We start from the raw sequence: 12351 nt of genomic DNA on the forward strand, positions 1-12351 counted from the left end.
GAAATAAGCCACCTAGAATACCGGCTCCTCCGGTGAGGAGATTGTATGTTTGCCTCCTTGACTGCGTGACCACAAGCTGCTATCTGCTCAGCAGTTACTGTGTATTCCTGTGGAGTTTAACAGGACACAGTCCTTTCTTTATAGCGACTCTGTGAAGCAACAGAGATCGCTTCTACCGCCATATAGTGCCGCCGTTTGCCAGCAGCAGGTTATTTTCCTGCACGGTGGACCCCGGGCTGCGAACGCACCAAATAAGATCTCTATATTTACTTGGTGCGTTCCGCCAGTCCTAACAATGTGTTGCCCTCTTTATGCACTGAAGATGGCACATTCCCTGAGTTTTTCCAGCAAGATGGTGCACCACCACATTATGGGTGTCAGGTCCAAGCATTCCTACAAGGAATCTGACCCTCTTAGACTAGCATTTCTTCTATGGTGTTGCTATCAGTGTGAAAGAGTGGGAGAAGAGGGTTGCATTGACAATCCAACACAATGGGCAGCACTTTGAACACATTTTATACGTGGTCATAAACTTGTAAATAACTCATGCAAGAATAAAGTTACGTTAAAACCAAGCACACCATTGTTTTTCTTGCGAAATGCTCCATAGGTTTGATGTGTCACATGACCCTCTTCCCATTGGAAAAAATAAAGTTGGATCAAAAATGGCCGACTTCAAAATGGCCGCCATGGTCACCACCCATCTTGAAAAATTTCCCCCTAGCATATACTAATGTGCCACAAACAGGAAGTTGATATCACCAACCATTCCCATTTTATTTAGGTGTATCCATATAAATGGCCCACCCTGTATATTACATTTTTGGCCCTGATATTTAACATTAAGATGTGTATAAAGGTACATTTTGTCAGTTAAGGTACATCAAAGATTGATTGCACAGAAAATGTCACAGGAAAAAAATGGCAGCTAAATCTGCAGCAAATCAAAGAGATTTTGTTTCAAAAAAATCCTGAAGATTTTGAATTTTTGCTTTGTGCCTCCATGTATCTTTGATAGAACATTTTTACAAAAACATTGACCATTTTCGATGCATTTTCCTTTATCTCTATTTGTTTCCAAATTACAAAATGGTCACAATCATGTAGGAAATGTTTAAGTTGTGTTTTACAGCAGCTTCAGTGTAAGCAGTGACAATGAATGACAATGCCGAGTTCTCATGCACATATTACATTAGTTAATTGTGTGTTTTTATTCCAGGTTTTTTTATGTTGCTTTATATTCTAGCTAAGATTTCCCAATAACTAAATTACAAAAACACAACAAATGGCAGTGTTAACTTCCGAAGCCTCATTAGCTTCTTAATGGATTGATTCCTGTATATTATTTCAGTCACCATAAATTATTCCTTCTTAATGGGGTTTAAAAATAATTATACTCACCTTTAGAGATGAGCGAATAAATTAGAATCAGAGCGGAAATTAATTCTATTCGCATTTACAGAAATGCTAAATTTTTAGTAATTTGCTTCCATACATCTTGAGCAAACTGGTAGCCAGTGGCTGCAATTTTTCTAAACCGTAAGAGTCTATCAAAACGTAAAAAAAACCTTATACTCACCTTTTTGGCCCTTAAACTTTGCCCATCTGGTCCTCACCGCATCTTCACCATTCGTGCCGAAATATCCAGGCTATGCACACTGAGCCAATACTTCTGCCTTTGATGAGGGTGCGGGAGGGTTCTGGAAAATCGTACCAAGCGTCATGGCATCATAACACCATGGTGAGCACCCTGACAATGTGTACATACACACACACCTTCTTTGGATTCATCAAAGCCAGAAGTCCCAACCCAACTTCAGAGACCCAAGGATTTCAGTATGAAAGATGTGGTAAAGGACAGGATGGATGACGGTGAGGAGCAGTGGGGCTGGAGGTGAGGAGCAGTGGGGCTGGAGGTGAGGAGCAGTGGGGCTGGAGAGGTGAAGTAAGCATAAGGGTTATTTTTTACATATTGTGTTAATTATGCTCCGGGGTCAATAAAGTATGGTAAAATTATAATAAGGTACAATAATTTCAAATTTCTAAGAAAATACCTAGCACACAAATTCCAACTTTGGATGACTCGCTCATCTCTACTCACCTTAACAATTGCTCCTCCTCTTCTAACATAGCCCAGGTCATGACTGCTGAATGACTAGCCTCAGCGGTCACTCTTTACATCACATGACTGCTAAGGCCAGCTATTGGCTGCAGGTGTCACATGAACAAAACCCTGTCGTCATCACTGGGTAGGATTCATCCAAGGCTTTATGCAACTTTTTGTGCAACCCTCATTTGTACAGGAATAGTGTGACTCTGCGCTTTTTTGCACCGCTACTTTCCAATAAGGTGGGCTGTGCTTAGCAAAATTTACTCCAATGTACACAAAAACTGAATTTGGATTATGGCGCATAGACACCAAATATATTTAGGGGCATGGGCATTAAGGGAAAATTACAATAATTTAGGTTTTAAATCACCAAGTGCTATCACATATCCAGTATCATTAATGATAAAGCTGTTTTTCATTTCAGGTTTACAGAACTAAACTGTAGTAATATTTCATGTTATAGTAAATTTACTCCATGGCAGCCTATTACTTATACTCTATGATCAGACCTATAAACGTTAGGCAATCAGGACTTGAGTGTGATGGATTGCTTTTTAGAGTTGCTCTTTGCAGTAGATCGATCCATCCTATTCTTATGGATATCATCAGTATATCATGACGTGTCAGTAATGTGTTATTTTGTCCCTTTTAGGGTAGATCTTCCTCCATCTCATAAACCAGCTCCTCCACCAAAGAAGAGAGTAGAGATGAAGACACATCTAACAGCACATGATATTCAGGTATTTGGTGAAACTGGGATCCATCAAAAATCTTGGCAAGTTTGAAATTTGCCAGATCTTCCCAAATGGTCAACAGATTTCATGTGCCCTGCCAAGACTGGCAGAACGCTCATGGGAACCAGATATTAAAAGGTTAGAAGGAGGGAATGGAGTGTAGAGAGATGAGAAAAGGGGGCGCAGAAAGACAGGGAATGAAATCGGCGTAAAGTGGATATGGCTATTTCCAAAACTTTCCATTCTGAACACAATGATTGGATTTCTCTCATGACCAACCCACAGTAAGTACAAATATGAATATGATGCCAGAAAAGAATACCCCCTATTAAAATATAAATCTTTATTAGTATACATTAAAATACCCTGTAATAAAAACATAAACGATGTAAAGATAAATCAGTGTCCCTGGCAGGATCCCTTTCTACAAACTCTCTACTGGAACCTCCCCTATTCCTGCATTAATACTATGCCCTCTGTTGGGATCTTTATCCTACTGAAACGTGGATGAGGGACGGACACAGGGCGAGGTGTACCGCAACAATGAGCAGACACACAAAGATTAGATAATATATTATGAGTATTTACTAATCAGTTTATAAAACAAAGGAAATGATGGTAGGTAAACAGTATATGAGTAACAAATATGACAGCAGTTACTCTTTATAACACCAACTAAGAGGATACGGAGATACACTTAACCAGAATTAACAGTTATATGCACACAAAATACAACGTAATTGACACTTTCTATGCATAAATCAATAAAACAACAGTGTTGTGCCAGTACTTTAGTAATCGCATATTCTGTGCAGTTTTCAGTATCTTATACGTAAGAGGCCTTTTCTCCTAACTAACTGGATAAGGATATAAGGATATTTATATATACACATTTATATTCAAATGTAAGATGGTACTGGTGCGTCCTGAAGCTGAAGTAGAAGGGTCCTTGCTGGGCTGAGTCCCGAATAATCAAAAAGCTGTCTTGAAGCTCTTAGGGAATACCAATCTCTCCAATACAGGGCTTCCATAAGTCCTTAGAGATAAGGCCTCGCGAGGCTTAGTCCAAGATGCTGTGTACTTGGTTGTCCTCACCGAGTTGGCTCATGTCAAGCCAAACAACATGTTCCAGAGTGACCAACAACAGATACAGAGTCGCACCGCTCTATCCAGACTTTCTCCAAGGATCCGCAGCTTCACTACCCAGACTCTCCTTTGACTCTTCTCAATCACTTACCATCTGACAAAACCCCCATGCTTCAAGTGCCTTCTACTGGACAAATCATATATTACCTCAAAAATCTCAAACAATACATTAAACTGTGATTAACCCTTTCACTACCAGCGATGTTTAATCACATTGATTTATCTGTACATTGTCTTATCTTTTGAATATGGGTATTTTAATATATATTAATAACAAATTATATTATGTAATAGAAGTGCATTCATTTCTGGCATCAAATTGATAGCTCATATATTAGATTAAACATTGATGTAAATTACGAGAGGAAGTTTTTACATGTTCATAGAGTAGTATATGCAATATGGGGTCTAAAATCAATGGCAGACAACTTGATCTCAAGTGATAGATGATGTGCTAAATATCCTGCAACCCCCCAAAACAATCACCCGAAGGTGGCTACCTAGTGTCTCCCATTCATGTAGCTCGCATGCTTTTGCCTGTTGTAAAGTGTAATCCTACAATACAGGTTATAGGAAGAGGGAGCAGGATTTTATTTCTCTGGTCCTGCTTTCCGATCTGTCAAAATCCATGCAGGAATAACAGTACAGGGTAGACAAGCTATTGGATAATGGCAGGTGCAATGCTGGAAAAGCAAGGAGAAAAAAGGATTTCCCATTTGAAAAGAGTAGATGACCAACTGCAGAGCATGACAAAAGGATATTTCCTAGACATATTAGATGTGTAGGTGCACTGAAAGCAGTTTTAACTTGTTATAGTGGATGAGGTCAACAAGACCATAATATTTTTTTTATCTTATGTTATGAAACTTTGCAAATCACTTTATTAGGGGAGTTGTCTTCATTCATCTAAATACTGCATGTAAGTAGCATTCATAACTCTTCTTTTTTCCCAGTCTATTTGGTTGCCTTCATCTGCACTGATGTCAGAATGTACTCATTTGGAATACAGATGACTTCAGTGACCAGATTGGCTCAGTACCTTTGTCTCAGTAAGGGCTCGCTCACACTGGCAAGTAGCATCCGATGATTTTCTCTAAAGAATCGGATGCTATATGCAAATGACCCTAGGCTCAAACTTTGCTTCTAGCGTGATCCAATGTCAATGCTCTGCAGAGGAGATGGAGAAATTAATTTCTCCATCTCCTCCATTGCCGGCTTCCTCGGTGATCGGACTGCACTTGGATGACATCTGAGTGCAGTTCGATGTTTTACATGCACCCATAGACTTGTAGAGGTGCGATCCGATTTTCGGAAGCACTCGCAGCATGTTGTGATTGTTTTCTCATGGTGAATCTCAGCATGAGAAAATAATCGTTGATCTGACTTGCCCTACAGTATAACATAGGGCCAAGTCCTATCCGATAAAACATCAGGTAGAACTTTTTTTTTAAGCTGGGAGAAATAGGAGTGAAAACATCCAAAGTCGCTAATTATTGTCACAACTCAAAGTAACACCTAAATTTTGCAACTTTTCAGAGTTTTCACAAGTCTGGCATGAAAGCTTGAGTTCATCTAGCCCATTGTGTGTAGAGCAAATGTATACATTTTATATAGTGAAATAAAGTTTTGAGGGTTTTATTACATTTTTAATTTTGTAGAACTGTTTCAAAGCAATAAAGCAAATAATTAGATCACTGCTTTCAAGAAAAATTACTGCAAATTTTTATCCTTCTCAGTTTTAGATGTCCTGAGTGGAAAGAATCAAAACTCGTAAAGCTATATAAAAGAGTTATCTTGTTTAAACTAACAAAATACAAAATGCTAAAATGTGATGAAAAATAAAAACTAAAACTCTGCCTGTAAATTTTCCATGATCGTTATGTAACAGACATAAAAGCTGTAGCATGAAAAGTGCAGACACATTTATGTATATCGCTATCTTATCAGGTTGTGCACTTGGACCCCGTGAAAGCCGAAGAGGAGATTATAACACTGCCGATACAAACATCATATTATGATATGTCAGCATCAGACAACATCCCCTACTGTGACCAGAGGGTAAGACATTAGCATGAAAATGACCTTATAAATTGTAGATGTGCAAAAATGTGCATAAACCATCATACAGGGATTGAATAGTTATTGACCATTTTCGTCTTTTAACATAAAATACATTATATTTTAAGAACATAAATAAAATAAAGTAAAAGTTATATTATTAAGCAGAACGGTTCTCATCCTGTTGTCAGTGTTGTTATCTAACCCTGGGCCCATGCTTTAGTAACACACATGACATCACTGTTGTCCTATCTGCTATTATCTGAGGGAGAGGCACTTTAAGGAGCCCCTTAATATGGTTCCTATTAGGCTCACCTATAGAGATGAATTCACAAAGCTGCAGGTCATGGTTTACACTCAGACCCATGGCGCTGGCATAGCAGGCTGGAGGTATATGGAACAGAGGATCATGACAATTGGCTATGTCGATGGTGCCATCAGCAACGTTTTGGGTTTCTTGACCATGAAGTGAATTACCTGTATGATGGACTCTTTGCTAAAGATGGGTTCCATCTTACGAAAACAGGAAAACACATATTTGGTAGACGCCTTGTTACACTCATCAGGAGAGCTTTAAACTAAAGCAATATGGGATGGGAAATGTACAGCCAGCAAAAAGCATGCAGCTAATTAATTCTTTTGAGAACCCAGCTTTTAGAAGTGGAAAAAATTAACAAAAACAATAAATTCTGAATGAAAATGAAAGAGCATGAGCAACTGACTACAAACTAAAATGTGTCTATACAAATGCACAGAGCATGGGAAACAAACAAGGAGAAATGGAGCTTCTAAGACAGAAAGAGAGATATGATGTCATAGGAATCACTGAAACTTGGTGGGATGATACACGTTATTGGAATACACACCTTGAAGTCTACAACTTATTTATTAGAAACAGGCTTAACAAGCATGGAGGAGGTGTTGCATTGTTTTATAGGAAACTGTATATCTTCAGAGAGATCCAAGCTTCAGAGAATGGTAGCTCTGTAGAAACTGTTTGGGTAAGAATACAAGGAAAGAAGAACAGAAAGGACACTATTGTAGGTGTTTACAATAGGCCACCTGGACAGACTGAAGATAAACTTTTTTTTTACATCAGATGTTTTGTTCTCAAAAAAGTACAGCACAGTGATTCTGGGAGATTTTATCCATCCAGATATTTGTTGGGAATCTCTCTCAGGCAAAAATAATGTATCCAGAAAATTCTTATCTTCCTTTGCTAACAACTTTATTTTTTGCAAAAGGTAGAAGAGAGAACAAGAGGATCTGCAATCTTGTACCTAATTCTTACCAACAGGGAGGAAATGGTTAAGGAAGTAAAGGTGGCTGGGAAGTTAAGAGGCAGCAATTATGCTATCCTCAAATTTTGGATTACAAGAGGATTACCAGCGAGGACTCTGACTTTAAGGTTGGACTTCAGAAAGGTAGTTTAATGAACTCAGAAAAGGGTGGGAAAGGTCTAATGGGTGGGTGTTCGAAATGTTCAAGAAGCATGGGCGATTTTGCTAAACTAAATTCTCACTCCACAACCAGTAACATTTCCAAAAAGAAGGAAAAATTTGAAGCATTTAAAGAGACCAGGGTGGATGAACACTGAACTTAAACACTTGCTAAAAAAAAAGGAAAAAATGTATATTAAATGGAAAGTGAGGAGCATATTTAAAGAAGAATAAAATGCTGTCTGCAAGGGAATGCAGGGCAAACGTTACCAGAGCTAAAGCCAGTAATGAAGTAATGCTTGCAAGGGAGACCAAGAGCAATTAAAACAAAAATGGGGGGTATGTCAAACGCAAAAGAAAAGTCCAAGATGCTATAGGATTTTTACAGGATGGAAAGGGTGAAGTGGTCATAAATGATGTTGAGAAGAAAGAACTTTTACATTCCTATTTTGCATCTCTGTTCTCTAAGAAAGCAAATGTAACATCAACTGATCTTCAGTGTGCCATTGAAGGAATAAAAGAATCTACACTATCTATAAACAGAGAGATGGTGAGGTTAAACTAAGCTTAAATGAACAGGAGGACATTGTAGAACAACTAGTCAAAATCTTTGAAAAATCCTGGAGAACAGGAGCAGTCCCAGAAGATTGAAGAAGGGAAAATGTTGTCCGTATCTTCAAAAACAGGAAAGAAGATGGAGCCAGGAAATTACAGGTCAGTGAGCCTTACTTGTATACCAGCAAAGATCTTTGAACAAATTTTAAACAGTATGTATGTAAGTACTTGACTAATTAGGTAGTAATTAAAGAGAGCCAACAAGTTATGCCAGACTAATCTAATTTTCTTCTATGATGGGTGGATCAGGGAAATGTGGTAGATACAGTATAGCTTGAAGTCAGCAAAGCATTTAATAAAGTATCTCATAATATCCCTATTAAAAAATGACCAAGTATGGAATTGACAAGGCTACGGTTAGGTGGACTCATAACTGGCTCAGTGATTGTACTCAAAGAATGGTAATACATGGTTGGGAGAGTGTTTTCAGTGGGGTACCACAAGGCACTGTCCTGGCCCCAGTGTTGTTCAATAGTTTTATAAATTATCTAGATAAGGGAACTGAAGGTAAATTAACCAAATTTGCAAACGATGCAAATCTAGGAGAGATAGCTAAAGCTACCTTCACACGAAACGACTTTGTAACGATATCGCTAGCGATCCGTGACGTTGCAGCGTCCTCGCTAGCGATATCGTTTAGTTTGACACACAGCAGCGATCAGGATCCTGCTGTGATGTCGCTGGTCGCTGAATAAAGTCCAGAACTTTATTTGGTCGTCCAATCGCCGTGTATCGTTGTGTTTGAAAGCAAAAGCAACGATACCAGCGATGTTTTACACTGGTAACCACGGTAAACATCGGGTTACCAAGCGCAGGGCCGCGCTTAGTAACCCGATGTTTACCCTGGTTACCAGCGTAAAAGTAAAAAAAACAAACAGTACATACTCACCTGCGCGTCCCCCAGCGTCTGCTTCCTGACACTTACTGAGCGCCGGCCCTAAAGTGAAAGTGACGTCACCGCTGTGCTGTTAGGGCCGGAGCTCAGTCAGTGTCAGGAAGCAGACGCTGGGGGATGCGCAGGTGAGTATGTACTGTTTTTTTTTTTACTTTTACGCTGGTAACCAGGGTAAACATCGGGTTACTAAGCGCGGCCCTGCGCTTAGCAACCCGATGTTTACCCTGGTTACCCGGGGACCTCGGCATCGTTGGTCGCTGGAGAGCGGTCTGTGTGACAGCTCCCCAGCGATCAAACAGCGACGCTGCAGCGATCGGCATCGTTGTCGCTATCGCTGCAGCGTCGCTTCGTGTGAAGGTACCTTTACACTAGAGAAGACATAGAAAAGATTCAGAAGGATCTAGATAAGCTTGAACAATGGGCAGCAACTAATATAATAGCATTTAACATGGATAAATTCAAGATTCTACATCTGGGCAAGAAAAGCGAAAAATACATCTACAGAATGGGAGGAATAGAACTCAGCAACAGCAAATGTTAAAAAAAGACTTGGGTATACTAATAGATCATAAACTACACATAAGTCAATAGTGTGATGCAGCAGCAAAAAAGGCAAACATAGTTCTGGGATATATTAAGAGAAGCATAGAGTCTAGATCACGTGAAGTAATTATCTCCCTTTACTCATCCTGGGTCCGACCTCATTTGGAATACTATGTCCAGTTCTGGGCACCATATTTAAAAAAAATAGAAAAAAAAACCATAGAAAAACTGGAGCAAGTTCAGAGAAGAGTTCCCGGAATGGTAGTGGACTGCAAACTATGGCCTATGAGAAGCAGTTGAAAGATCTGAGAATGTTTAGCTGGCAAAAAAAGAAGGCTAAGTGGAGACTTAATAGCCTTATACAAATATCTGACGGGATGCCACAGTACAGAGGGATCATCCTTATTCTTTTTTGCACATGGAAACACGACAACCATTGGAATGAAGCTGAAAGGGAGAAGATACAGATAAGATATTAGAAAAAAACTTTTTTAAAGTGAGTATGATCAATAGGTAAAACAGGCTGCCACCAGAGATGGTGAGTTCTCCTTCAATGGAAGTCTTCAAACATTCTATGATTCTAACTGGTTATGCTAGGCGGCAGACAAAGAATAAAAGCAGGATATGCTGGAAGTCACAGAACCAGCAGAACCAGGAAAGCAGATTAAGATAATGGCAGGTCTGAAGCAGCATAAATGTTTAGATGTCAAAATGAATATATACAGTCTCTATGAGCAGTTGTGATGCTCACAGCAAACAATAGGATTGCCCGCAGATAGCTAACAGAGGGTTAGGGTACTGTCACACTCTGCAACTTTCCAACGATCACGACCAGCGATACGACCTGGCCGTGATCGTTGGAAAGTCGTTGTGTGGTCGCTGGAGAGCTGTCACACAGACAGCTCTCCAGCGACCAACGATGCCGAAGGCCCCGGGTAACCAGGGTAAACATCGGGTTACTAAGCGCAGGGCCGCGCTTAGTAACCCGATGTTTACCCTGGTTACCATCGTAAAAGTAAAAAAAAACAAACAGTACATACTCACATTCCGGTGTCTGTCAGGTCCCTTGCCGCCTGCTTCCCGCTCTGACTGAGTGCCGCCGTAAAGTGAAAGCAGATCACAGCGTTGACGTCACCGCTGTGCTCTGCTCTTACTTTCCGGCCGGCAGTCAGTCAGAGCGGGAAGCAGACGGCAAGGGACCTGACGGACACCGGAATGTGAGTATGTACTGTTTGTTTTTTTTTACTTTTACGATGGTAACCAGGGTAAACATCGGGTTACTAAGCGCGGCCCTGCGCTTAGTAACCCGATGTTTACCCTGGTTACAAGCGAACGCATCGTTGGATCGGTGTCACACACACCGATACAACAATGACAGCGGGAGATCCAGCGACAAAAGAAAGTTCCAAACGATCTGCTACGACGTACGATTCTCAGCAGGGTCCCTGATCGCTGCTGCGTGTCAGACACAGCGATATTGTATGGATATCGCTGGAAAGTCACGGATCGTACCGTCGTAGCGACAAAAGTGCCACTGTGAGACAGTACCCTTAGTCAGCAAGTCTGAGGGTTTGTGGAAATCACAGGAATTTGCAAAGATCAATGCAGCATAGTGACTAGTTTCTAAATGTCAGTTCATAGCAATTGCTCAAACTATGGGTTAACACGCTTGGTCTTTGAGCCTTAAAGGGAATCTGTCAGCAGTTTTTTTTATTCTGAAGACAGCAGGAGATAGATGCTGTTCAGTAACTAAGCACTTCACTCTCTATGGACTTTGTGTTTGGTGTGGGTGGGGTTTGCTTTCTCAGCTCTGCTTCGTGTTAAATCTAAAAGCTCTGTTTGTGTCTAAGTGATACACCGTTGGATTCAGTGTCTCTTTGCCTACATCAGGCTGCGCTCAGATCAAGTATGAAAAACCTGCTGACAGATTCCCTTTAAAGTGAACCTGTCAGTGTTGGACAATCTGAAGTAAGGGCACCACCTTTCGGGGCTGATATACAGCATTCCATAATTCTGTATATCTGCCCCCAAGTCGATCCGTAAGAAAAATAACTTTTATTATGCTCACCTGCGGGGCGGTCCAGTCCAATGAGTGTCGCAGGTCCTGATCCGGCGCCTCCCATCTTCTTACGATCGCCGTCCTCCTGCTTGCTTCATGTGGATGACGCTTCCCTACGTCATCCACACAGGCTCCCGGCATCGCGCTCCTGCACTGGCGTACCTCTCTGACCTATTGAGGACAGAGCAACGTACTGCAGTGCGCCCAGTGCATGACCACATATTGCAAATAATAGGTTCCCCAAAGCAATTTCTTTCAAATAATAAGAGCAATAAAAATATTTCAGCTATATTATCAAATCTGGTGCATAATAGCAAGTGTATCTTGGCCAATGTGGCTCCGCATGTGTCAGCGATGATATTTTCTTCTGACAACTCGAGGCTATTAGTATCAGAGCTTGTCAGTGTGTAATCTCTCCTGAGTGACATGCATTATCAGTGTGACAGCCGATAAATATGTTTTTTTTCCAGATGAATACATATCTGATTCTGCAGAAATGACTGCACATCATCACTTTTCTATTGTAATTCTCCTCCTGGCACGGCCTGGCTCCCATCAATGCTCCCGATATATATTGGTGAACATTTCCTCCAATGTATACCGTAGGTGGATGTCCCGGTTCCTGAATGTTTTACTGATATGTGCAACTAATCAAAATGATCCTATGGAAATAAAAGCTCTATCACTAAATATAGCCAAGAGCCACGTCAGCCACTGCTGGGCTGGCATTCTATGGAGCTTTATAAGTGAGA

The 12351-nt window shown here is 40.6% G+C and overlaps 1 protein-coding gene across 4 annotated transcripts in view; it reads left to right on the plus strand.

Moving 5' to 3' along the window:
* The window catches only part of NECTIN1 (nectin cell adhesion molecule 1), a 405552-nt gene that overhangs the window by 371478 nt on the left and 21723 nt on the right, over window positions 1-12351 (plus strand). For all 4 annotated transcript variants that reach the window (XM_077250500.1, XM_077250495.1, XM_077250498.1 and 1 more), the window contains exons 7-8: window positions 2763-2850; window positions 5938-6048. In XM_077250500.1, coding sequence (XP_077106615.1) covers window positions 2763-2850; window positions 5938-6048 — 199 coding nt within the window. The remainder of the gene's footprint in view (window positions 1-2762; window positions 2851-5937; window positions 6049-12351) is intronic.

This window comes from Ranitomeya variabilis, chromosome 4, assembly GCF_051348905.1.
Source record: "Ranitomeya variabilis isolate aRanVar5 chromosome 4, aRanVar5.hap1, whole genome shotgun sequence".
In the NCBI taxonomy this organism is placed as follows: Eukaryota; Metazoa; Chordata; class Amphibia; order Anura; family Dendrobatidae; genus Ranitomeya; species Ranitomeya variabilis.